Source organism: Tiliqua scincoides, chromosome 2 (genome assembly GCF_035046505.1).
Source record: "Tiliqua scincoides isolate rTilSci1 chromosome 2, rTilSci1.hap2, whole genome shotgun sequence".
In the NCBI taxonomy this organism is placed as follows: domain Eukaryota; kingdom Metazoa; phylum Chordata; class Lepidosauria; order Squamata; family Scincidae; genus Tiliqua; species Tiliqua scincoides.
In genome coordinates this window covers 257,064,696-257,091,090 of record NC_089822.1, presented here as the reverse complement: position 1 = coordinate 257,091,090, position 26,395 = coordinate 257,064,696, and the positions used below count along the sequence as shown (strand labels likewise).

The window sequence follows — 26,395 nt, the reverse complement described above, 5'->3', positions numbered from 1 at the left end:
GAAATGGCACCAGAAGGACCACAGAATTTCAACCACTTTCATGTTGTTGCTGCTGCTGCTGCTGCCTGCCTTCTCGCCTTCACTTCCGAAGCAGAACAAGAGAGGCGATTGTGGCCATGGTGGCAGAGAGCCTCTTCCCAGTCAGGACACAGGAGCAAGGCTGCTGTCACTGTGACCTTCTCATCACCTCTACTCCTCACCCAGCAGTGCTCGAGGCAGGTTCCCCAGCTCATTCAGCTTTCCTGTTTCCTTCTCCTCACTCTGCCACTCTGTTTTGAAACAGAAAGACAAAATGGGGCCAGAACAAGAAAGCCAGGCGAAGCAGAAGCGGGGCACCTGGGAGAACACGGGCTAGGCAATTGGCCACCAAGGTGGCTGGTGGGCACAGCTTGCTGCCTGCACTCCTGCATTGCCCAAGGCTGCCCACCTTGCCTCACCTCATAGCTGAGCTGGCTGTGAAGTCCATCACGGGTTACAAGCCATGATGTGTATGTGCAAGCTCCTGATTTTAGAAATGGGCTATGTCAGATGCAAGGGAGGGCACCAGGATGCAGGTCTCTTGTTGTCTTGTGTGCTCCCTGAGGCATTTGGTGGACCACAGTGAGATACAGGAAGCTGGACTAGATGGGCCTTTGGCCTGATCCAGCGGGGCTCTTCTTATGTTCTTAATGCTGCCTGGTGGAACAGGAGACCTGGGATTTCTGAAATGGTGCCCCAGAAGACATGGGTTTTAAGAACATAAGAAGAGCCCTGCTGGATCAGGCCATAGGCCCATCTAGTCCAGCTTCCTGTGTCTCACAGTGGCCCACCAAATGCCCCAGGGAGCACACAAGACAACAGACACAACCTGTGTCCCTCCCTTGCATCTGGCAATCAGAGGCAGCCTGCCTCTAAAACCAAGAGCTTGCACATAGAGCTTCCTCTGTTTTCCTCTGTTGCTGTTGCTCTTCACTCCACCCAGCAAGCCAGCCAGGAACCCAGGCCCAATGGGCAGATGTACTGTGAGGCAAGGTGACATAGACCACAGCAGTGGAGCACTGCTTTCTCCCTTGGCTGCTCAACATTTCTCAAACCCCCCAGCCCCCATGGCAGCATCGAGAGAAGAACACCTGATAATTGAAAAGTGACACTGGGGGGGAAAGAAGTCAGATTGCTTCATCACAATCACCTGGAAATCAGGAGGTGGGAATAGTGGCAGCAGTGGACTGTGACTGCCTGATGGTTGGCTGAGCATGGGTGTGGGTCTTGGCGTGGGTATGAGACCCTGGCATGCACTCCAGCTGCAGAACCACCCTGGTTTCCACTCCTTGTGACCCAGGCTGTTTACACTTTGCAAGCCTTTGAGATCCAAACCTTTACCCAGGACTCACCAAGCACTCCTGTCAGTGCAGAGAACGGTTGGCTTGGCATCGTTGTCCAAGAAGCAGAAATGGAGTCATCTGACACAGTAGAAGTCTCTGGGGTGAGGGAGAGATTTGTTAAGCTTCAGGACTCTACCTGCTCTTCCCTCTCCCCCAAAGCAACTGGGTGTCACTGGTTACAAGTCTGCTCCAAGAAAGTCAGATTCTCTAATCCAGTAGTTCTCACACATTTAGCACCGGGACCCACTTTTTAGAATGAGAAACTGTTGGGACCCTCCAGAAGTAATGACATGACCAGAAGTGATGTTATGACCAGAAGTGACATCATCAAACAGGAAAAATTTTTAGCAATTCTAGGCTGCAATCCTACCCACACTTACCCAGGAGTAGGTCCCATTTACTATCATTGTTAAAAGAATGTACATAGTAGCTTGTTAAAAGTACTGGTCTGTAACATTTCCCCAGATGCAGTCACAGACCATGGGAGCATCAAGTTTAATATATTAAAAACAAAATATTGAAATGAATGGGGACCCACCTGAAATTGGCTCATGACCCACCTAGTGGGTCCCAACCCACAGTTTGAGCAACACTGCTCTAACCTATGTCAATTATGCAAGTTGACACTGTCATGTCATTATCTTGCATGATGTTTTATTTATGTAGTTGAAATATGCCTATCTTGCCTACCAACCATCATTCCCAAGGTGGCTTAATATGTATTTAAAATCACAGAAACAAATCATCTGGATCTTACATGCTGCCTCAAATGTTTGTGTTGACTTCGCTATTCCCACCCCTCCTCCAGCAGTGGGGTAGGAGGGCTTTAACACTTTGCCTCTGTCGTGGTTCTAATCCAGCTCATATGTTGCCCTGGCAGGACCAGACCATCTATGAGATCTGTTGATGCAGACCTACATCGGCAGCAGATTGTAAGGGTTCTGAGGGGGCTGGAGGATTCGGGGTCCCTTTCCCTTTCAAGTCTGCTATTGCCACCACCTCTGCCATCCTGCAACCTGCAGCTCAGTCTCAGTTATCTGCTTCCTGCTTGCTCGCGTGAGAAGATCATTTCACTCCTTGTCATGAGCCATGCATGCTGTCATCAAACCCGAAAGTGCAAGACTTCCTGTTTTTTTTTTTTTTTTAAATGGGGATGGTGCAAATTGCACTCTTAAGACAAAATCCCCAGCCTGAAACAGCCGGAGGTTAACAACCCTTGCAAGCTGGGGCTCCCTCACCAGGACTGCTGCCATCTTTTACAGCTTCTATGAATCATGAGGATAAAAGTTGACACTTGCTCGCGCCCCATTTCCCCAAGCAGTGAGAAGTTTCTGAAGCAGTACGAACTGTATTCTGAATTCCTTGGAGTGGAGATCACTAGTGCATTACCAGTTATCTCCACCAGTGTCTTTGTAATATGTACTTGCAAATAGAAATGTTGAGAACGGAATGAAGGTAAATAGCAGACCACTCCTTACAAGCAAATTACAGCCAACATCAGTTCCTCAGAAAGCATTCCTTGCCTCCCAAAGTGCTCTGACCCTTCTCATTCAGCTTCTCCACTCTAATTTGTCTTATCACTCACTAGGATCAAAATGCCTGTCCTCATCCAGATTATTCTTTTTAAAAACAAAATCACCTCCTTTGCCCTTCTTTATTCTGACCACCCAGAAGAAGGAATCACCCTACACCTAACCCCTTCCATCAGGTCCAATACAGGAGATTTGCTAACATTCTGATGGAGGTTTCCAATTATTCTGGGTTAGGTTTCTGGTTAAGGGGTCATGAAAGGTAGATAAGAAAAACAATAGCCAGGAAGTATTCATGGTTGAAAACTTGCTACAGAGCGATCAGGGTACAGTAATATCTCCCACCACGCTGCTTCTTTCAGTGCCAATTTGTTACACGGCTCTTCATCTTGGCACAATTGATGGTCATTCTAGCCAATGCATTCTGGGTCAATCAGTTCCTGTTTCCTGCCTGCTAGATTTCTGATGCTTTCAATAGTGCTGTTTCATGCAGTGTTCAACTTTCTGGGATGGATCTCCCGTGACAGGAGAAGCCTTACTCCACTCAAGTCCCACTCCTTGCCAGCAATGCTGCCTCAGCACCCCTTCCCACCATCACCTATCTGACTTCAGCAGGCATTGCTTTCACAGACTGTACAACAAAACCCTCTACCCAGCCATAAGGGCTATGCCTCCACTTGTGCTTAAGAATGAATTTCATGTTTGTGCAGTGTACCTACAAAGTACAAAACAAGCTTGTAAAGACAATCTGTTTGACTGCAAGCAGAGAATCAAAACTCCCTCTAGCTGGGCAAACAGTACAGAAAAGCAGATGAGAAATGCCCAGGATAACTTCAGACTGATGCCCCCTCCTCAACCACATCTCCTGCACCTTGCAGAGCTTTGTCTAAACCAGAGGTGCCCAAATCCCGGCCCGGGGGCCATTTGCAGCCCTTGGGAACCCCCAATTGGGCCTGCAAGGAGCTCCAGTCTCCAGTGAGCCTCTGGCCTGCCGGAGACTTGCTGGAGCCCACGCTGGCCCGACACGACTGCTGTCAGCACAAGGGCTGACTGTCTGACCTCTTGCACGAACTGCGGGCTTAGGGCTCCCTGCCCTGCTTGCTGTTTCATGTCGGTGAAGCAGCAGCTGCAGTGAAGGAAAGGCCAGCTTTGCTTTGGTTGGCAACCTTCAGTCTCGAAAGGTATAAGCCTACAGCACCCGGTATTCCCAGGTGGTCTCCCATCCAAGTACTAACCAGGCCTGACCCTGCTTAGCTTCTGAGATCAGACGAGATCAGGCACGTGCAGGCCACTTATAGGCTTTGAGATATTGTAAGACCTTATTCAGTCATAAGTTCCATCTCTAGTATATTCATTTATGCAATATTATTCAAATTTTAAATGTAAATTAATTCTTTTTCTCTTGGCCCCTGACACAGAGAGATAATGTGGCCCTCCTGCCAAAAAGTTTGGGCACCCCTGGTCTAAACTGTGGCTTCCACCTTCCTAGGTAACACTAGGAATGCAAATCCCCTCTCAGTGCCAAAATTCAGGATTACGATTAAGGGAAATCCTGGTTTTCTGTTAATTGGAAAGCCCTCTGCTTTTCTGAGGCTCAGTGCATGCTGATATGTGTGGCAAGCAGATAACACACATCCTGTCCTGCTACTGCTGGTGGATATTTTCCCTCTAAATCACACAGAAAACATTTTAGCCTGCTATCAGAGCTGGCAGCCCTGAAGAAAAAGGAAAAGCCCTATTGGATCAGGCCAAAGTCCCACCTAGTCTGTGTTACCCACAGTGGTCTACTCTGTAGCTCACCTCAGCATGCGCTCCACCAGCGGCGCACCTGTGACACCACCCCTGCTCCCAAGCTTTGAAGTCAGGCTGTTTATTCTTTCCAATTCTTTTGTAGACTGACCGCTACCCAGTGCTTACCACTGTTGATTTCTGCCAGAGTCGAGAATGGTTTGCTTGTCACAGTTATCCAAGAAGTTGTCATGGAGTCCTTTGATGTGAGAGAAGTCTCTGGGTGGAAAGATGGTTTAAGAATCAGGATCTTACCTGGTCTGCATTCACCCACCTACCAGAGGCAATCAGATAAGACCAGACACAAACAGTGTTGCAGATGGTGTGCATTCCGTACAATAATAGGTGCTTTGGGAATTCTGGATGGCACTGAACTAAATGGAGTAATGGTCTAAGAAGTACAACAACTTCATCTCAGTGGTTGGCTGAATTCTGCTCCCCAAAACGAAATTCTGTGACCTGTGTTACTAATGCAGACTGAAGCTGATTGGTATGTAATTACCTTGCTTTGTTAAATTTATGTGGCTGAAACATTTAGGTGGGCTCTAGAAGAGGAGGAAGAGGGAGACCCACACCTAGGGCAACTAGATGTCATAACCTCCAAAGACAACACGGCACCCCAAAATGTAGGACATCCAAGAAAAATGTAGGGCATGACAAAATAAAAGCTAAAAACACTTGTTTATTGATTTCATGTGGTTAATTTAAACACTAGATTACACTAGACGCTGTTCCAGAACCACTTTTCAGAAAGCGATACCATAGTCTTCCAAGACTGAAGGATGCCAATGATGAGATTATATAATTTATTAATTACAAGAAGGTTGTGCGCTGTCTGCAGGGGCCTACTCACAGGGAAAAGGAGGACATTTAAGTTCTTTTCCAGGACATCAGGCTCAAAAAGAGGACATATCCTTGAAAAAGAGGATGTTTGGTCACCCTGCCCACACCCCCATTACATGTGCTTATGTTCATTAGTGATGTTTTGCATCTCAGGGGTGCTGGTTTTGTTTGAGACACACGCAGTCTTCTGTCATTGGGAGATGAGTCGGAAGGAGCACAGTGCTGGATTCCTCAGAGCTGCCACCAACAGGTGCGCAGAGGAATTGTATATTTACAGTTGCCTCCTAACACAAGCTCTTATCTTGGGGGAGTAGATGCATAGCATAAACATAAGAACATAAGAACAGCCCCACTGGATCAGGCCAAAGGCCCATCTAGTCCAGCTTCCTGTATCTCACAGCGGCCCACCAAATGCCCCTGGGAGCACATCAGATAACCAGAGACCTGCATCCTGCTGCCCTCCCTTGCATCTGACATAGCCCATTTCTAAAATCAGGAGGTTGCACATACACATCAAGGCTTGTGACCTGTAATGGATTTTCCCCCCAGAAACTTGTCCAATCCCCTTTTAAAGGCATCCAGGCCAGATGCCATCACCACATCCTGTGGCAAGGAGTTCCACAGACCAACCACACGCTGAGTAAAGAAATATTTTCTTTTGTCTGTCCTAACTCTCCCAACACACAATTTTAGTGGATGTCCCCTGGTTCTGGTGTTGTGAGAGTGTAAAGAGCATCCCTCTATCCACTCTGTCCATCCCCTGCATAATTTTGTATGTCTCAATCATGTCCCCCCTCAGGTGCCTCTTTTCTAGGCTGAAGAGGCCCAAACATCATAGCCTTAACTCATAAGGAAGGTGCCCCAGCCCAGTAATCATCTTAGTCGCTCTCTTTTGCACCTTTTCCATTTCCACTATGTCTTTTTTGAAATGTGGCGACCAGAACTGGACACAATACTCCAGGTGTGGCCTTACCATCGATTTGTACAACGGCATTATAATATTAGCCATTTTGTTCTCAATACCTTTTCTAATGATCCCAAGCATAGAATTGGCCTTCTTCACTGCCACCGCACACTGGGTCAACACTTTCATCGACCTGTCCACCACCACCCCAAGATCTCTCTCCTGATCTGTCACAGGCAGCTCAGAACCCATCAGCCTATATGTGGAGTTTTGATTTTTTGCCCCAATGCGCATGACCTTACACTTACTGACATTGAAGCACATCTGCCATTTTGCTGCCCATTCTGCCAGTCTGGAGAGAGCCTTCTGGAGCTCCTCACAATCAGTTCTGGTCTTCACTCGGAAAAGTTTGGTGTCGTCTGCAAACTTTGCCACCTCACTGCTCACCCCTGTCTCCAGGTCATTTATGAAGAGGTTGAAGAGCACCAGTCCCAGGACAGATCATTGGGGCACACCACTTCTCACTTCTCTCCATTGTGAAAATTGCCCATTGACACCCACTCTCTGTTTCCTGGTCTTCAACCAGTTCTCAATCCAGGAGAGGACCATCCCTCTAATTCCCTGACTGTGGAGTTTTTTCAGCAGCCTTTGATGAGGGACCGTATCGAACGCCTTCTGAAAGTCGAGATATATAATGTCTACAGGTTCTCCCGCATCCACATGCCTGTTGACCTTTTCAAAGAATTCTATCAGGTTTGTGAGGCAAGACTTACCCTTACAGAAGCCATGCTGATTCTCCCTCAGCAAGGCCTGTTTGTCTATGTGTTTTGAGATTCTAATGACCTACCATGACTTGTAACCTGTGATGAACTTTTCCTCCAGAAATTTGTCTAATCCCCCCCTTAAAGGCATCTAGGCAAGATGCCTATCACTACTTCCTGTGGCAAGGAGTTCCACAGACTAATTAACCTTTATGTCACCATATTGCTCAGCAGTTCCCCCTAGAGGCAGGTGGAGAAATTACCACACAGCCAAGTTTCACAATTTTTGGGAGGTTTAGGGGGAAACCTACCTGCCTTAGCGGACTGTGTCGAGGAAGTCAATAGGTCCACTTGAACAGGCTTGGAATGGCAATTTAGCAAAAGGTGGAGGATAAGAGGCAGAGCACCTGCAGCCCCTGAAAGACAGAGAGTGAATTTACACAACCACTTAGTAAGCAGGTTGTCTGCCAAGTGGTGACGAAGATAACTGTATCACTCCCACATTTCTGATCTGGTGTGAATCCATGTGATAGCGCAGAATGGGTGGGGAACCCCAACTTGTCACACCACAGTAGGACAGGTTCAGCTGGGAGGAAGGAGAGCCTTTTTCCTTCAGCAACGCAAAGATTCATTTATTTGTATCCCGACCCTGCGCCAAGCAACTCAGGATAGTGTATACAGAGTGATCCAATTTTATCTTAACAACAAGATGGTGAGGTAGGCTAAGCTTCGAGGCTGAGGCCCCAAATCATCCAATGAATTTATGACTGAGCGGGGATTCAAACCCAGAGCTCCCCTGTCCAGGTTCAATTACTCATCATACTGCACTGGTTCTCAAAATTAAGTCATTAGGGAAGAACCTTTATTGACTCATTGTGGATCTCCTGTGGTCAGTTATTAGCCAGGGAAAATTAACTCAGAGCAAAATATTGTAAGTTCACTACCCGAAATGGATGAGTGATGTATGAATGGTTGACTATGCAATTAAAAATGACTGTTCCCCACCACCACAACTACACCCTCCTGTACACCACCACCACCCAAGGGGGGGGGCATCTGGGATTGGCCAGGTCAGGCCCAAGCCTATCACAGAATCAACCTGCCAGGGCTGACCCATGTCTGAAGTATTAGCAGGTGGGGAGAGGCAGGTGAAGACCCCAGCAACCTGGTGGCAGCACTGTCATAATCAGCACTCACCTTTGTAACACACAAAAGGATTTCTCTGCAAGCAATCCTCTGGGTGCCATAGGCCATTTTGCATGACCACACAGGGGTCTGAAGATCTGGCTTCTGGGCTCCATCGTTCCAATCTATAGGAGTCACCACTGATCCAGATCCAGGAACGACCTTGACGATACAGCCCGATCCAGACAGAGCAGTTTGGACACAGGGAGGAAGCCTGCTCTAGATCTGTGTCATCCCGGAAGCCTGCCAGGGTGGCGCCGTGCTGGAGGCAGTGGCAATGAGCACCAGAAAAGGTTTCAGCTTGGTAAACAAGGAAGTACTCTCGCTCTGAGGACAGGAGTGATTCCACGGTGGCTGTGGAGGAAAAAAGCCAAACAGGGAGATCTGAAGTATACTGGCCTCCATATTTACAAAAGTCCATGGGTAGTTAGGAGCCTGAAAAGCCTGGGGTGTAGCCTTAAAGCAGATCTGGACCCATCACCATCATTGGCTCAGGTCTTCAAGGGCACTTTGCCAGAAGGCCAAAGGATCATGCAAGATGGGCAGAACATTACTTATAAAAATCAGTTCTCCGGAAAGCTGCCCTACATGCCAGGGTGCTCCAGCTTTCAGTCCAGAATGCTTTTGCTTACATTCCATATCCCACTCTGTCTTTATCTCAGACTAAACTCTCTTGCCTTTCTCAATTAAAAGTCGCTTGAAGCACTTCCTTTGTTACACTGGCCATGGGGGGGGGGCATGTTTCACCTTACATCTTTGCCAAGGAAGAAGAGGGGACATACAGGGCCTGTAGTCTGACTCAAGGCAGTAGCACCTAGTGGTTAGCACACTTATCCCTTCCTGTTCCCATCTTTCCCTGTTTGACCATGCAACTGAATAGGGGAAACGTCTTGGTTGTAGCTTCACTACCACCAGCCCAGGTGATGAAATTTGATAGAGGTGGGTGGCATCTGAGCAAAACAAAAAACAAAAACCCTCCCAGGTGAATGCTAAAACCTTGGGGTTTCTTTCAAAATCACTCTCCCAAAAGCAGCTGCAGAGTAAGGAGACATGACAAGCCACTGCACTTCTTCATACCCAGGGACCAGGCAGACCAAAGGTTAAAAGAGTGTTTCTGAACCAGCTGTAACCTGGTTACATTGGTACATTGGTAACTGGTTACAAATTGGCAGATGTTACCACCAGTAGTACTTGAGGTGGTGTCTGGTGGTATTTGCAAGACCCTTATACCTGCCGATGACACAATAAAGAGCAGTAGGAGGCTCCAAATCTGAGCCTCCACATTTGAAAAAAAGCCACCCTGAGCCTCTCACTGGTGTTTGATGCATCGCAGTGATGTCATCACCAGTTACTTCTGGTGGTACTTCAAATAGGTGGACCATGTGAAGTGGTTTGGTGGGGACAAACACTAAATGCTGGGTTGAGATATAACCAGTTTATTAAAAGGGTAAACAAAGAGTTAAACAAAACAGAAAATAAAGGGGCTGAGATATGGGGTTGCAAGGGGTTGATACGCTGCTGTAGATGAAATTACCACTAACTGCAACAGATGGAACTCCAGCTAATGTTTGGCACCCTTGGGAATGTTTGTGAATTAGTAAAATTGGCAGAATGGGACTTAACCCATTTCTACCCAGCCTGCAGGTGCACACATTTGATCCCTGTTGCGTAGATGCAACATTGGGCAGCAAACAAAAGCTAACAGATTCTCTGCCTCAATGAGCTGAAAGATGGACTCTCTATCCCTTTTCACTCACTACCCCATGAGAGGATGCTTCTCCACAAGACAGGGTGACCAGATGCAATGGAGGACAGAGTGTCTATATCGTTAGCCATTGTAGAAGAGGAAATTTTGGCAGGTGCACCTTTTTAAACCTTTCCATGTTGAGCTGCATCTGCCCAAATTCCCTCTACGATACTATGGTTAAAGGTATAGGCACTCTGTCCTCCATTGTATTTGGTCACCTTGCCCCATGGTGTGAACAACACTGGGACAGATGGAATGAAGCCAACAATGTTTCCGGTGGGCCTGGAAGTTTCAAGGTTTGGCTATAATGGTGTCACCAATTTACCTGATTGGAGGAGGGGGATTACCTTTGTAACTGTCCCCTCCCTCCTGGAGAACCAGCGGAAATATGAGCCAATTAGGAGGCACATTCCTGCCTCCAGTGGAAATCTGGACTGAAGGAAGAGAAGGGGCTCTTCTCTTGACCTATGTCACTTGCAAAACAAAATGGGAATAGCTGCCTGTGATGCTCCCAGCACCTGAATGCACAGGAGCTGCTGCTGCTGGTGGGTGAAACTTGCCCGAAGTGTGGGAAAACAGACAGAAAATGCACAGAAAAGAAGAAGGGAATCCTGGGAAACCCAAGAATTCATCACAATCTTTACTCAGCTCTCCCTTTCTTCTGGAATGTGGGCTCTTACAAGCCTCTGATGGGGTCTCCCATTCAAGATGCATCCTGGGCCACTCTCAATTGTGTAGTGGCAATTTGTGAAGTTCAAGAGCTCATCAATGCAGCCCCTACAGCCAGGCTCCCATAGCCATGCTGACTTATCTAACAAAAGGAACAACTTTCAATTTCTTCATTACAGCGTGTCCTTCTACTCTCACTTACTGCTGCTTTGAAACTTACTCTACTTTATTTAAAGACCAGGCTGGAGATGAAGGAATGTGGTGGGGTGTGGAGGAGTCAACTAGCAAGAAATGGATAACTCCCTCTGAGAACCAGCCTGAGGCATGTTTTGCAGCTGCCTATGGAAGCTCAGAAAGCACAAGAGCTATGAAAGGAAACCTCCGGAGCAGTGGTTCTCAAACATTTAGCACCGGGATCCACTTTTTAGAATGAGAATCTGTCAGGACCCACCAGAAGTGATGTCATGATCGAAATTGACATCATCAACCAGGACAATTTTTAACAATCCTAGGCTGCAATCCTACCCACACTTACCCAAGAAAGTCCCATTTTCTATCATTGTTAAAAACATATACAAAGTAGTCTGTTGAACGTACAGGTCTGTAACATTTCCCCAAATGCAATCACATTCCATGGTAGCATCAAGTCTAAACTATTAAAAATAAAATATTGAATGAATGGGGACCCACCTGAAATGGACTCGCGACCCACCTAGTGGGCCCCAACCCACAGTTTGAGAAACACTGATCTGGAGAAATGGGGGGTTCTATGAGTTTCTCTCATAGAGCAACACCTGTAAAAACCCCACTTGAAAAAGATGGGGTTTATGGTCAGCCTGCCTATGTAAACAGCCTTGTGTTTACAAGTCTATGAGTCTACAAGAATGGTGGTATATAAATACTGTGATGATGATGATGATGATGATGATGATGATAGATAGATAGATAGATAGATAGATAGATAGATAGATAGATAGATAGATAGATAGATAGATAGATAGATTGGTTACTTTAAAAATCTAATGGACTGACACTTTGAACATAGTACACCTGATATAACGATAATAGAAAACTGAAACATCTGGCTAGCTGATATTGCAATTGCAATTCCTGGAGATATCATGATTGATGGAAAAATAAAAAAATAAAAATGACAAAATACTGAGACCTGGCCACTGAATTCACTGAATGACTGTGGACAAAAAAATACCAAAGTGGTCCCCATTGTCATTGAGGCACTTGGAACAATCTCGAAAAGTTTTGTGAATTACTTTCAACAACTGCAGCTTACTGAATAACACCATCAGATCTGCAAAAAAACAGCGCTTTTAGGAACATTGTACATACTGCACCAATACCTAGCTGCTACTTAGGTCTCAGTTTGAGACCTGTATCAATCACTCAGCACCATTTAACAACTGCGTTTCATGTAGTTTGGAATAATAATAACAACACATGATCTTCCTATTCCTGGCATGATGATTTCCCATTACACTTTCTCTGTTTCCTTTGCAGTTTTGCATTTGTGGTTTGTTTGTTTGATTTCTTTCAAATAACCCGGAGCGGGCAGAGATTCTCAGGAAGCGGAACCCTCTGCCAAATCTCTTAGTCGGCATTTGCATAGCTGTCATCCAGGCAGGGAAAGTACGCATTTCCCCTGCAAAAAATCCAAGACTTTGGGCTCAAATTTAAGCAGATGCTAAATAAACTTAGGACGCAATCCTAACCCCTTATGTCAGTGCTTTCCAGCACTGACATAAGGGCAATGCAGCTCTGAGGTAAGGGAACAAACATTCCTTTACTTTGAGAAGGCCTCCATGAGTGACACCCAACTGCAGGTTGCAGCACATGCCCCATTGGCACCATTGGCTGGAAAGCACTGACATAAGGGGGTTAGGATTGCGCCCTTAATGTCATCAGTGGCCTGTGTTCCTTGTGCCGGCGCTGGGAGCAGCAAACCCCTTCAAGGGGAAACATACCATGCCCCTAGTCAGGCACTGGTCCATCCTGCCATCCATTATCTAACTGACTGGTTACAGCTTTCCAGGACTGCACAAAGGGGTCTTTCCGAAGCCTTTTTGATGATGCCAGAAATTTAACCCTGGATCTTCTGCATGCAAAATATTTGCCTTCCTACTGAGGTGCAGCCCCTCTGCATGAAACCAAAACTTATGTTTGTAAATGGACAGTGGGCAGGTTCTGTATCTCCCCAGCATACTTCTTGAGAAAGGGAGTTTGGGGGTTCTAGCAAGCAGACCAATCAGCAGAAGATTTGCCAAGGAAAAGCGCCCGTTTTCATTGCTAAATTCCACCACCCAGCCAGTTTGCTGCTATCAATAAACAGAGAGGAGCAGAGATAGTTAAGGTTTCCAAAAAGGAAACATACTTTACTTACAACACAATCCTGTGCATGTCTACTCAGAAGTATGTCCCAGTATGGGCTTACTCCCAGGAAAGCATGTATAGGATTTCAGCAGTTTTACAATCATCATCTGAGGTATCAGAGAGTTCTACAACTTAGGGAACATATAATTCTAGCTATTCTCTTTATGAGGAAGTAGAAGGACACTGGTCAACATCCTCATTCAGAGAAAGAGCTGAAGGGCTTGGATGCTGCTACTTTGATTGCCAGGAAGACAGAGGGAGAGAAGGAACATATAGGAGGAAGGTAGCTGCAAAAAGACACATCTCCTACAGGTACCACAGAGGACAGGTAAGGGGTCTCAGATGTCTGGACAATACACTGCCCGCCCAAGTCCACCCATATTTCAACAATATTTTCCCCCATAGCTGTAGTAAAACAGCTGGAGGAGGGCAGGACTGAGTGTAAAAATGTCAAGAAGGGAAAGTGATAAGCACCTTCCCCCATCATTCCTCCCCTTTAAAGCTGATTTTGTCTAAAACAAAGTCAAAATTGGGGGATCTGTGTGAAACTGCACTAACAAGCTTCATGTAACTCTAGCAGCCTGCAAAATGGCAACAAAAAAAGGTGTTGGCGTTTTCACAAGCCATGTTCTAAGTCCAGCAGAGAAGAGGCACACACACATACCCTAACCTGGGCTGTCTTGTCCCGCAGCTCCAAAGGCCAGCCCTGCTGTGCTGCTACCTCTCAGAGTTGTTGTAAAGATACAAGAGGTAGGAGGAAATGGGGCAGACAGGGTGGGTGAATCTGGTCTCAGGAGGGGGCAGGATTGGCAGTCTGCCCCCAGTCTCTTGATTGATTGATTGATTGATGTCAAGGCACAAAAAAGATTGAAGACCACTGGTATAGACCTTTCTACCACTTTATCCCCTGCTCACAGGGTTGCATATGTAGACCAGGCCCAGGAGTGGAAAGAAAGTGGTTCAGGAATATGAAGTGTGGATTTCAAAATTCATTGCTGGCCCATTCATTGGAGATGCCTTCAGCAGTTATAAGAGAACATTTACTTACCTCCCAGGAGAAGGAAAACAGCCCCTGAAAACTTCATAGTGATGGAAAAGGATCCCAAAGCAGCTTCTTGAAACTCAAGGAGGAGCCAGGACTGGTAAGAGTCAATGTCTCAGGCAGAGATGCTGGGTCTTTAGCAGAAAGTAAAAAACTAACAGCAGAAATCAGAAATGCTAAGGAAGATGGACTGCAAGTTTGCTTGCACAAAAAGTTCAGTTGAGGCAACAACCTTGTCCAGTTGCTTCTTCTAAGAAGGTAGGAGATAACTCCAGCAGGATATGGAAATCTACAACCACTAAAATAAGATTTGAATTTCAAATCAGGGTTTTGCCCCTGGAGAGAAAGCAGCACCCACATCCTGGCCCCTTGGGATTGAGCTGCACAGGATTTTTTTGCCAGATCATTCAACCTCCTACATTCACTTCAACCAATATTGTAAAATGTGTTTTTATCATATATAGATTTTAATCATGTACTGCATTTCCAGGGTTTGAAACAGCACACGTATTTAAAAAATAACCTCCTGAAAAAGAAGTAAAATACTTAAAAAATCAAATTAAGTTATAAAAAACTTTCTCACGCAAATAGAACAATCACTGCAGCTGATAAATGCACTCGAGGAGGCAGTCATGGCAGCAAGAAAAATTTGCTCACCAGTTGACAGGTGAGTCTGAGTGGACCCAGGAGGTGTTCTGAGATGGGGTTTTTGGGATAGGATGCTAGCCCATTGAAAGTATGGGATAATGTAAAGCATATCAAGCGTTGATCTTGTTTGGCGCACATGCCACAGGGTTGTGCCAGTTTGCCTGGGTGCCATAGAGTCTGTTGATGCACCATGCAGTGCTCCAGGAAGCTGTTAGGTCAGAAAGCTGTGGAGTGCCGCTTCAGCCATCTCCTTGGGTGTCCTTTTTGGGCATGGCCAGGGAATTTCCGTGTAACACAGAATACCTGACTGGAGCTTTTCTAATGGCTGTTTGCTGGTGTTCTTCTGCATCTTCTTAGATGGTTTGCAGGGGGAGGCACCTGTGTGAAACGAGACAGGTCTAGGAACTGGGGGAGCGACGTCAGCTAGCAAGGGGCGGGAGGGCAGTCTGCCCCAGGTACCAGCCTTGGGGGGGGTGACACCACAAATTACCCAACATCACGGAGTTTGCAGGTACCCCATCATGATATATACCATTGGATGTGGAATTTCCAGCCAAATGCAATGCAAAATAGCAGAGGAAATTATCTCCTTTCCATCAAAATTTATAGCCAAAAAACCAGAAACCAAAAAATGTATGGGCGTTCGGGAGGCTGCTGAACCGCAGAAGCTGGGCAACCCCCTGCACTAGCCCAGCACTGGCCGGCGCTGGGCTAGCATGGGTGGGAGCCCAGCAGAGAGGCTCACAAACGTGCCTTACGGCACATTTGCAACAATGCTCGGTGGCATGAAGTCGCTGAGCACAGGATTGGGCTCTGACCTAGCTATGCCTTTGCATCAGCTCCACTGGGGACAAAGTAGTGCCTTGCTAAAAAAAAAGGCTGCCCGCCCATTCAGCTTTCTGACATTGCACTCCCAACCAAGCAACCCCATCTTTCAGCCCCGTCTTGCTCTAAGTTCCATGCATTTAACAGAGCCCACATTGGAGAGGATCACGTGCTGGGCAGGGGCTCTTGTTTCTAACACAATGTTTCTCAAACTGTGGGTTGAAACCCATTAGGTGGATCATGATCCAATTTCAGGTGGGTCCCCATTCATTTCAATATTCTATTTTTAATATATTAGACTTGATGCTACCATGGTATGTGACTGTATTTGGGGAAATGTTACAGATCTGTATGTTTAGCAGCCTACTATGTATATGCTTTTAACAATGAGAGTAAATGGAACGAACTCCCAAATGAGTGTAGGTAGGATTACAGCCTAGAATTGTTAAAATTGTTAAAAATTGTCCTGCTTGATTATGTCACTTGCGATCATGTCATCAGACAGAGCCAAGCCATATTCTTCAGAAAGCAAAGACCTTTGAGGGCTACTTGGGGGAAGATTCTTGCCAGCTCAGAATCAGGTGATTGGTTTGACAATGAACAAAATCCATCTACTTGAATGCTAATAATTCTTATCATCTTAATACTTATTACTATAGCAAGTTCCAAACACTCTCCATGTCCCAATATTGCAAATAGAGGGACCCAGGCTTAGAAAAATAATGGCTGGCTAGTGAGTTCAAAGCTGAGATATTAAAGATCTGAATCAAGGGCTTCCTGTTAACCAGCTCCATCTCTTGGCCATTGTATGGTAAGTCTTCATTCTCATCTGTTCCTTCTTCTTTTTCCTGCTGCTATGGCTGAGTTGAATCAGATAGAAAAGGGTTTCCCCAAGATGACTCTGCAAGTGGATTTAGTTCATAGTCTGACTGATCGCCTTGTTCGGGAACAGAAGAGAATCTTTCCCCAGACTACAGGGAAGTGGTCAGTGGCACTGAAAAAAGTCATTTGGGTGGACAACAGACAAGGTCTCCAGTACTTCTGCCACAAGAAGCAAGGGATGTTTTTAAAGTCACTAGCAATGCAGGGAGGCAGAAAGCCTCTTTCAAAACGGTGCTAGTTTCAAAATGGCAGACACTATCTTGTGCCTGCAACTCGTAATATAATTTGCTTACCAGGGCAGAACTGTCAACCATGCTGACTGATATTCTGTTGTAAGTGGAGACTCTAGCATAGGACTCTTCAGCCCCTTCCTGTTCAGTGTAAATAGTAAGACAGGCTTGGACAGGGTTTCCCCTTCTTTGCTTCAGTGGTCCTCTCCCATTTCTTGTGTCTTTTGCCTCACACATGGGAGCAAATTGCTGAGACGCGGGCACAATCCTATGCATATCTACTCAGAAGCAAATCCTATTGTGTTCAATGGGACTTGCTCCCAGGAAAGTGTGGATTGCAGCCTTAAGGAGAGAATGAGAAAAGTAAAAGAGGCTTCTCCCTGCATCTCAGCATGGTAGACATTTATATACCGCTTTTCAACTATGCTTTTCATATACTTTTCATATACTTTTCATTGACGCTTTTCGTATAGGAGCTCAAGGACACAGCTACGGGACCATAGCTGCTGCAGAAGCAAGTTTTGGTAAGCACAGGATGCTTTCCATTCTAGTGTGAGCCAAATACAATGATGCTAATATTTTTGCAATGATTTTATATGTTTAAAATATTTTAGAGAGACTTAGGAGTGTGTTTGATTTTCCATAGTATTGTATCAAGCTACTGATGCCACATGGGCAGACAGACCTAGGCTCTGCATCGGGAAGTCCAGTAGACCTGAACTCCAAAGACTATTCCAGCTGTCACCACCCTCCCCCCCTGTTTTGCCCTCCCCACCTTTGGGAAGGGGCCCTAAAGCAACTTTGTACCCCCTGATAAAACTCCTCTCAGAGGCCCTGAACAGGAGTAGCAGAGGTTGGCACACCACCAGGCAAGGGGGGCAGCACTTGGCTGTCATGTCAGGAGCCAGCAGGTCTTCTTGGGCCAGTCCTGCACATGCACTGTAGTGGTGAGGAGCCTCCATCTCAACATGGAGGTGGTTTGCAGGCTAGGAAAATATTGTTCAGAGCTTGAGGTACAGAAGAAATGCCAAATGCAAGCTCCTCCTCTGAATTGTCTCTTGCAGAGCTGCACACTGGGACCAAAGTCCAGGCAGGCACCCATGTGTGTCCTTGAAGGCAAGTGTGTGGTTGCTGGCTCAGCTGTGCAGCCCCTTCCTATTGTCTAGATTAGAAAGAGTCCAGCTGCAACAACTAATCAAACGAATGAGGTTTTTCTAGTCTGTTAGGCCACTGCTGTTGGAGAAGATACAGTGCTAACTCTGCAGAATATTCCATTCTAGATTGCAACTGTTACCCTGCACATGCCCAATCTCTGATGCCTGATCCCGGAAGCTAAGCAGGGTCAGGCCTGGTTAGTACTTGGATGGGAGACTGCCTGGGAATACCGGGTGCTGTAGGCTTATACCATAGTCTTTCCAGACTGAAGGTTGCCAACCATTCCACTCTGGAATGTGTGTTCCCCCACCGACTGTCCCCATCTAGTTGACCTGTGAAATCCTTGCTTGCCTGTGTTGGAAAACTTGTTGCTTGCTCACCAATGTCCCTTGTTCCTGCTAGAGACTCTGTGACTTGAACACCTACATTACAGGGAGAAATTCAAAGGGCTAGTAAGACAAGCTACCTGGTGGGAGCCCCTTTAACAGTTGCTCCTAAAAGCATGGGGCTCTTTTACTGTGACCTCGCTTGCAGGGGAACTCTGGCAGAGGCATGACCAGGGCCTCTGAGAGGAATTTTATCGGGGGTAGAAAGTTTCTTTGGGGCCCCTTCCCAAAGGAGGAGGGGAAAAGAATGGGGGGAGGAGTGATGGGTATGGGCAGAATGGGGGTGGGGAGGGGGCAAAACAGGGCAGGACAGGATGGCAGCAGCCAGAATAGTCTTTGGAACCCAAGTCTACCTGGTTTCCGTGATGAGGAGCCCAGGTCTGCCAGCCCTCACAGTGTTGCCAGCTAGATACAGTAATACAGAAAACCAGACATACTCCTATGACTCTCTAAAACAGGGGTGTCCAAAGTTTTTGGCAGGAGGACCACATTGTCTCTCTGACACTGTGTTGGGGGCCTGGAAAAAAGAATTAATTTACATTTCAAATCTGAATAAATTTACATACATTTACATAATTGAATATATTAAAGATGAACTTCTATGAATGAATGAAGGTCTTGCAATAGCTCAAGGCCTATAAAAGGCCTTGCACAAAGCAAGGCTGGCCTTTCCTTTGCTGCCGCTACTGCATCACAGGCGTGAAACAGCAAGCAGTGGAGGGAGCCCTCATGCCACAGCTCACCGAGAGGTCAAACAGTTGCCTTCACGCTGAGAGCAGTTGCATCAAGCCTGTGTGGGCTCCAAAAAATCACCGGAGGGCCAGAGGCTCACTGGAGACTGGGAGCTCTCTGAGGGCCGCTTTGAGAGGCCTCAAGGGCCGCAAGTGGCCCCAGGGCCAGGGTTTGGGCACCCCTGGTCTACTCACTCTCCTCTCCTCCAGACTTTCTCTTCCATTGGGTCCCACCCCCTTCTTTTCTCAATCCAGGGAACAGGAGCAGGGCCTAGGAGATAGGAGTAGAGGAACTAATTTGTACCCGGGCCCAGGGTCAAAAAGGGGGCCCAGGAGCCAATGGAGGGGGCCCAGAAATTTCCTGGAATATTACATTCCTGGCCTACAACAATAACTCCTTGGCTTGTGGATCTGCTTGCCATGAAGGAGAGTATAGGAGCTCAGGGACATAGCTGCGGAGCTACAGTTGCTGCAGAAGCAAGTTTTGGTATGCAGAGGACACTTTCCTTTCTGGTGTGAGCCTTATTATAATGATGTTAATTTTCTGCATGATTTTCTTTATTTAAAAGATTTTAGAGAGACTTAGGAGTGTGTTTGGTTAGACTTAGGAGTGCATAGCTTAGGAATGTGATGCCAGATGGGTGGGTATACCTGGGCTCCAAAGACTTTTCCAGCTGTCTCCACCCTCCCCCACCCTGTTTTGCCCCTCCCTGTCCCCATTTTGCACACCCATCACCACCTTCCCCCTGTTTCACCCCTCCCCTTTTGCAAAGGGGCCCAAAAGAAACTTCATACCCCCTGGTAAAATTTTTCCTAGAGGCCCTGCCCTATGCCACCTTCTGAGTCCAAAGCCCCACTTCTGGGAGATCAGCAGTCTCCTGCAAACAATTGCCTTTGCCTAGCTGCTCCTCTACTGCTCCAACATATATGCATGCACACACTGCTGCATAGGCTGACAGCTTGCGCCCTGTCCCTCCAATAATTTTTCAGGACCCAGTCCTGTGTCCACTGGTTAAGCCACTCCCTGGGTCTAGTAAGACCTGATGACATTCCTGTCTATTGATTCACCCTGCTTATGCACCTTAACTTGGAGGGGTGGGGATAGTTAGTGTAGTTCATCTGTTCTGAATGCAAAAGCTCCTGGGTATAATCCAGCAGACTAGATGCCTTTTAACATGGGTTGGACAGACAGGGGTGCTGAAAGGGAAGTCTGGACAGTGGTTGCCTGCCTCTGATTGGTCTGTGGAACTCCTTGCCACAGGAGGTGGTGGGGATGGCACCTGACAGCCTAGACGTCTTTCAAAGTGGGTTGGACAGACAGGGGTGCTGAAAGGGAAGTCTGGACAGTGGTTGCCTGCCTCTGATTGGCCTGTGGAACTCCTTGCCACAGGAGGTGGTGGGGATGGCACCTGATGGCCCAGATGTCTTTCAAAGACAGAGGCGCTGGACACAGGGGCTGGCTAGCTGACTGGCAGACTCTCTCCCTTTCTGCCCTTGGATTTCAGGGCCTGGGATGGGGGGCTTTTCATGGTGTTGCACAGGTTCTGTGGGCAAGTGGGCCTTCTTGTGGCCAGCTCCCTGGAGCTGTGAAGCACCCCATCTGGGTCTGCCTGTGTGTCTGGAGCCCAGCCCAGGTGCCCTCATTTTGGGAACTGGAGGCACCTGACAGGCTGCAAAGGGGTGAAGAGTGCAGAGCCCCACGTGCCCTGCTGGACTGCTGCAGGCAGGGACACCTCCTTGGGGATTGCTGTTCACTTACACCAGCAGGCACAGGTCAGACCAGTCCTGCTTGGGGGGACCTCTTGGCTCCCTCTCTCCAGGAGGCTCCTAGCAGGAGGAGAGTCACCCAGCCGGAGGTGGCGTCAGGAAGGGGAAATGGGTCTAGGTGGGGGGCAAAGGAGCGCCTCCCCCTCCTCTCCTGCCTGCCTGCGATGAGGGGGGAGGCGGGGCACCCCGCTGGCGTCACAGGTGCAGCCCACGTGAAGGGGCGCTGCGAAGAGCCCGGGCAGGTGGAGCGCAGGTAGCGCACCTGGGGAGGGCGGGGCTGGAGCTGCGCAGCAGTGACGTCAGGAGAACCCCGTGACGCGGCCACAGAGCTAAGAGGCGGCCGGAGCAGCCCGCCTTCGGGGGCGGCGCGTTGGCGCAGCGGGTGTGTCCGCGGCAGGGATGCGGACCGTGGCTCAGCCATGAGTTCGCGCCTGCCGGGGAGCCGGCGCCGCCTGGTGGGCGCCCAGACGGAGCGCGGGCGCTCCCGGGGGCGGGCCAGGCAAGAGCGCGGGGCGAGCGCGGCTCGCGGCCGGCGCCGCCCGGGGAGGCTGCGGGCGTGCCCAGCGGTCTCCCGGGCAAGGGCCGCCGAGCTCCGGGGCCCCGAGGCGCCTGCGCTGCCCCTTTTGCTCCCCCAGTCCCGGGGCTGGCGCTGGCGGCCCGCAGAGGGAGGGAGAAGGCAGCCCCTGCAGGCGGCAGCACTCGACACCTGGTCCCCGGGAGCTCAGCCCCCCCCTCCCCGCAGGAGAAGTTCACCCTCGCGTCTCCCCACCACAGCAGGCACCACGCGCAGCTCCAGGTTGGGCTGCGATGCGGTTCAGCCACTGGCATGGCTCGGTCATCCCTCCATCCCTTTCCCCCTCCCTCTCTCCACCCCCCCCCCCGCCCAGGCTGTGGAAGGCGAAGGAGGAGCAGTGCAGGCAAGTAGGCAGAGATGAGCATTCCCCACCAACCTGCTGCCTGAGGCAACTGTTTCAGTTCTCCTCATGGGTGGGCCAGCCTTGCCTAGGGAGGCAGCAGGCTACCTACAGCCTTCTATCATTTTAAATCATGTTTAGATTGTGATGCGTGAAAAAAAGGATCTTAGCACTTGTGGCATTAAGAAATCCACCGTTAAGTTGCAGAGTAAATAACTGATCAATAACAGCCACAGTGTCAAAATCAATGCCAGGCATAACATAATCATTTCCCCCGTCTGGCTGTTTGCTGGCCTTCTCTGCATTGGCATCCCAACAGGGATGGCACCAGGTCACCTTGGGCACCTACTTTATGGGGCCTAGTGGGCATGCATGCACAAAACGCTCTCTTGCGCATGGAAATGTGTTCTGTTGTGGTTTCCTCCATGTACTTGGATGCGAGGCCTGTGGGGTCAACTGAATTGAAGGCTGTTTGCACCATGGCCAGTTTTTGTGTCGCAAAGCAGATTGGACACCTTTGCTTTGGTTTTCTGGGCCAAATTTAGCTCTTTAAAACCTAGCAGGTCAGAGATGTGGCAAGCCCAAGTCCTCCCTGACTTCAGAGTCCTTTGCAGCACTCTGGTGTCCTGCTGGGGATCTCTCTTCATGTTCCTGATTATTTTCTGTTTATCAACACCTTGCCTGGAGGTGTAACATATGCAAGTGTAACATATGCAAGTGTAACATATCCACAGCCATGTGTTTTTCCATACACCTGCCATTGTGGTCAATCTCAGGTCAATCTGAGCTGTTAGCACCTCAGATTTCAAAAGAGGCCCAGAGATTTCATGGGATCTTACATTTTCCTATCTCATCCAGACTTGCTACCCATGTGGGATGCTGGGGGCACTACTGTGGGCACGGTAGTGGCTGCTGCCGCAAGCCATATGCACCGGGCCGAGGAATGTATACATGACACTTGTTAACACCGTGTCAGGTCTGAGAGGAAACTCGCCTGCTTATAACATAACATAAGAACATAACATAAGAACAGCCCCACTGGATCAGGCCATAGGCCCATCTAGTCCAGCTTCCTGTATCTCACAGCGGCCCACCAAATGCCCCAGGGAGCACACCAGATAACAAGAGACCTCGTCCTGGTGCTCTCCCCTACATCTGGCATTCTGACTTAACCCATTCCTAAAATCAGGAGGTTGCGCATACACATCATGGCTTGTACCCCATAATGGATTTTTCCTCCAGAAACTCGTCCAATCCCCTTTTAAAGGCGTCTAGGCTAGACGCCAGCACCACATCCTGTGGCAAGGAGTTCCACAGACTGACCACGCGCTGAGTAAAGAAATATTTTCTTTTGTCTGTCCTAACCCGCCCAACACTCAATTTTAGTGGATGTCCCCTGGTTCTGGTGTTATGTGAGAGTGTAAAGAGCATCTCCCTATCCACTCTGTCCATCCCCTGCATAATTTTGCATGATTTTCAATCATGTCCCCCCTCAAGCGTCTCTTTTCTAGGCTGAAGAGGCCCAAACGCCGTAGCCTTTCCTCATAAGGAAGGTGCCCCAGCCCCGTAATCAGCTTAGTCGCTCTCTTTTGCACCTTTTCCATTTCCACTATGTCTTTTTTGAGATGCGGCGACCAGAACTGGACACAATACTCCAGGTGTGGCCTTACCATAGATTTGTACAACGGCATTATAATACTAGCTGTTTTGTTCTCAATACCCTTCCTAATGATCCCAAGCATAGAATTGGCCTTCTTCACTGCCGCCGCACATTGGGTCGACACTTTCATCGACCTGTCCACCACCACCCCAAGATCTCTCTCCTGATCTGTCACAGACAGCTCAGAACCCATCAGCCTATATCTAAAGTTTTGATTTTTTGCCCCAATGTGCATGACTTTACACTTACTGACATTGAAGCGCATCTGCCATTTTGCTGCCCATTCTGCCAGTCTGGAGAGATCCTTCTGGAGCTCCTCACAATCACTTCTGGTCTTTACCACTCGGAAAAGTTTGGTGTTGTCTGCAAACTTAGCCACTTCACTGCTCAACCCTGTCTCCAGGTCATTTATGAAGAGGTTGAAAAGCACCGGTCCCAGGACAGATCCTTGGGGCACACCGCTTTTCACCTCTCTCCATTGTGAAAATTGCCCATTGACACCCACTCTCTGCTTCCTGGCCTCCAACCAGTTCTCAATCCACGAGAGGACCTGTCCTCTAATTCCCTGACTGTGGAGTTTTTTCAGTAGCCTTTGGTGAGGGACCGTGTCAAACGCCTTCTGAAAGTCCAGATATATAATGTCCACGGGTTCTCCCGCATCCACATGCCTGTTGACCTTTTCAAAGAATTCTATAAGGTTTGTGAGGCAAGACTTACCCTTACAGAAGCCATGCTGACTCTCCCTCAGCAAGGCCTGTTCATCTATGTGTTTTGAGATCCTATCTTTGATGAGGCATTCCACCATCTTACCCGGTATGGATGTTAGGCTGACCGGCCTATAGTTTCCCGGGTCCCCCCTCTTTCCCTTTTTAAAAATAGGCGTGACATTTGCTATCCTCCAATCTTCTGGTACTGTGGCTGTTTTGAGGGACAAGTTGCATACCTTAGTCAAGAGATCTGCAACTTCATTCTTCAATTCCTTAATAACCCTTGGGTGTATGCCATCAGGGCCCGGTGACTTATTGATCTTTAATTTATCAATGAGGTCTGAAACATCTTCTCTTTTAACCTCTATCTGACTTAACTCCTCGGTTAGGAGGGGCCGTTCGGGCAGCGGTATCTGCCCGAGGTCTTCTACCGTGAAGACAGATGCAAAGAACTCGTTTAATTTCTCTGCCATCTCTAAGTCTCCTTTTATCTCCCCTTTCCCTCCCTCACCATCCAGAGGGCCAACCGCTTCTCTGGCGGGTTTCCTGCTTCTAACATATTTGAAGAAGCTTTTATTATTCCCCTTAATGTTGCTGGCCATGCGTTCCTCATAGTCTCGCTTGGCCTCCCATATCACCTTCTTACATTTCTTTTGCCACAGTTTATGTTCCTTTTTATTCTCTTCATTAGGGCAAGACTTCCATTTACGGAAGGAAGCTTCCTTGCCCTTCACAGCCTCTCTAACTTGGCTGGTTAGCCATGCGGGCACTCTCCTGGATTTAGTGGAACCCTTCTTTCTTTGCGGTATACACCTCTGCTGGGCCTCTATTACTGTTGTTTTAAGCAGCCTCCATGCACTCTGGAGAGACTGGACTCTTTTTACCCTCCCTTTCAACCTCCTTCTAACCAGCCTCCTCATTTGAGGGAAGTCCGCCCGTCGGAAGTCAAGGGTTTTTGTTAGAGATTTGCCTGGTATTCTTCCCCCAACGTGCACGTCAAAACGGATCGCAGCATGATCACTGTTCCCCAATGGCTCAGTAACGTTTACATCTCTAACCAGGTCCTGCGTACCGCACAAAATTAAATCCAGAGTCACCTGTCCTCTGGTGGGCTCCTTGACTAGCTGATCTAAGCCACAGTCATTTAGCACGTCAAGAAATCCAGTTTCCTTATCGTGACCAGAACACAAATTGACCCAGTCAATATGAGGATAATTGAAGTCCCCCATGATTACAACCCTGTCCTTCCTTGTCACCTCCCTGATCTGTTTCCTCATTTCAAGGTCCACATCAGATTTCTGGTCTGGAGGACGATAGCACGCCCCCAGTATTACATCGCTGCACAAGCCTGGTAATTTAACCCACAGAGATTCTACGGTGGAGTCGGACCCACCTTCAATCTCTACTTTGCTGGATTCTATCCCTTCCTTAACATAAAGGGCCACCCCACCTCCAACACGCCCCTGCCTGTCCCTCCTGTAGAGTTTATAGCCCGGGATTGCGGTATCCCACTGATTCTCCGCATTCCACCAGGTTTCCGTTATGCCCACTCTGTCAATATTTTCCCTTGTCACCAGACATTCCAGTTCTCCCACCTTTGCTCGTAGACTTCGGGCATTCGCATAAAAGCATTTATACACGGAATGCCCCAGGATGGGCTGCTTATTCGCTCCTTTGTCCCCGCATCCTCTCATTGTGCCAAACCGTTTATCACATCCCATCACCCTACCTTTCCCAATTTCTTCTCCTACCCTGCCTTTGTCTTGTTGTTCTCTAACCTCCCCATCCTCATCCCATAGGGATGAGGAGTCCCGAACCGGATGCCCCTCGGCTCCTGTCGGCCTTCCCCCAGGGATCAGTTTAAAAGCTGCTCTGCCACCTTTTTAATGTTATGCGCCAGCAGTCTGGTTCCATTCTGGTTCAAATGGAGCCCGTCCCTCTTGTACAGACCCCGCTTGTCCCAAAACGTTCCCCAGTGCCTAACAAATCTAAACCCCTCCTCCCTACACCACCGTCTCATCCACGCATTGAGACCCCTGATCTCCGCCTGCCTAGCTGGCCCTGCGCGTGGAACAGGTAGCACTTCAGAGAACGCTACCTTTGAGGTCCTGGCTTTCAGCTTCCTGCCTAAAAGCCTAAATTTGGCCTCCAGGACCTCCCTGCTACAGTAGCTCTTTGCTTGTGGATCTGCTTACCAGAAGGAATGTATATATTGTTGATGATGGTAGACATTTAGATACTGCTGATGATGATAATGGTAGTCATTTGTATACTGC

General features: G+C 48.2%; 1 protein-coding gene and 1 pseudogene across 1 annotated transcript in view; both read right to left on the bottom strand.

The window, feature by feature from the left end:
- The window catches only part of LOC136639084 (uncharacterized), a 31,450-nt gene extending 8,745 nt beyond the window's left edge, over positions 1–22,705 (bottom strand). The window contains exons 1-6 of the mRNA XM_066613108.1: positions 22,620–22,705; positions 20,998–21,521; positions 8,384–8,725; positions 7,498–7,602; positions 4,808–4,897; positions 1,371–1,457 (exon numbers count right to left, since the gene is read on the bottom strand). Of these exons, the coding sequence (XP_066469205.1) occupies positions 1,371–1,457; positions 4,808–4,897; positions 7,498–7,602; positions 8,384–8,725; positions 20,998–21,521; positions 22,620–22,705 (1,234 nt within the window). The remainder of the gene's footprint in view (positions 1–1,370; positions 1,458–4,807; positions 4,898–7,497; positions 7,603–8,383; positions 8,726–20,997; positions 21,522–22,619) is intronic.
- LOC136643327 (5S ribosomal RNA) lies at positions 4,077–4,190 on the bottom strand (annotated as a pseudogene).
- Positions 22,706–26,395: the final 3,690 nt, after the last annotated feature.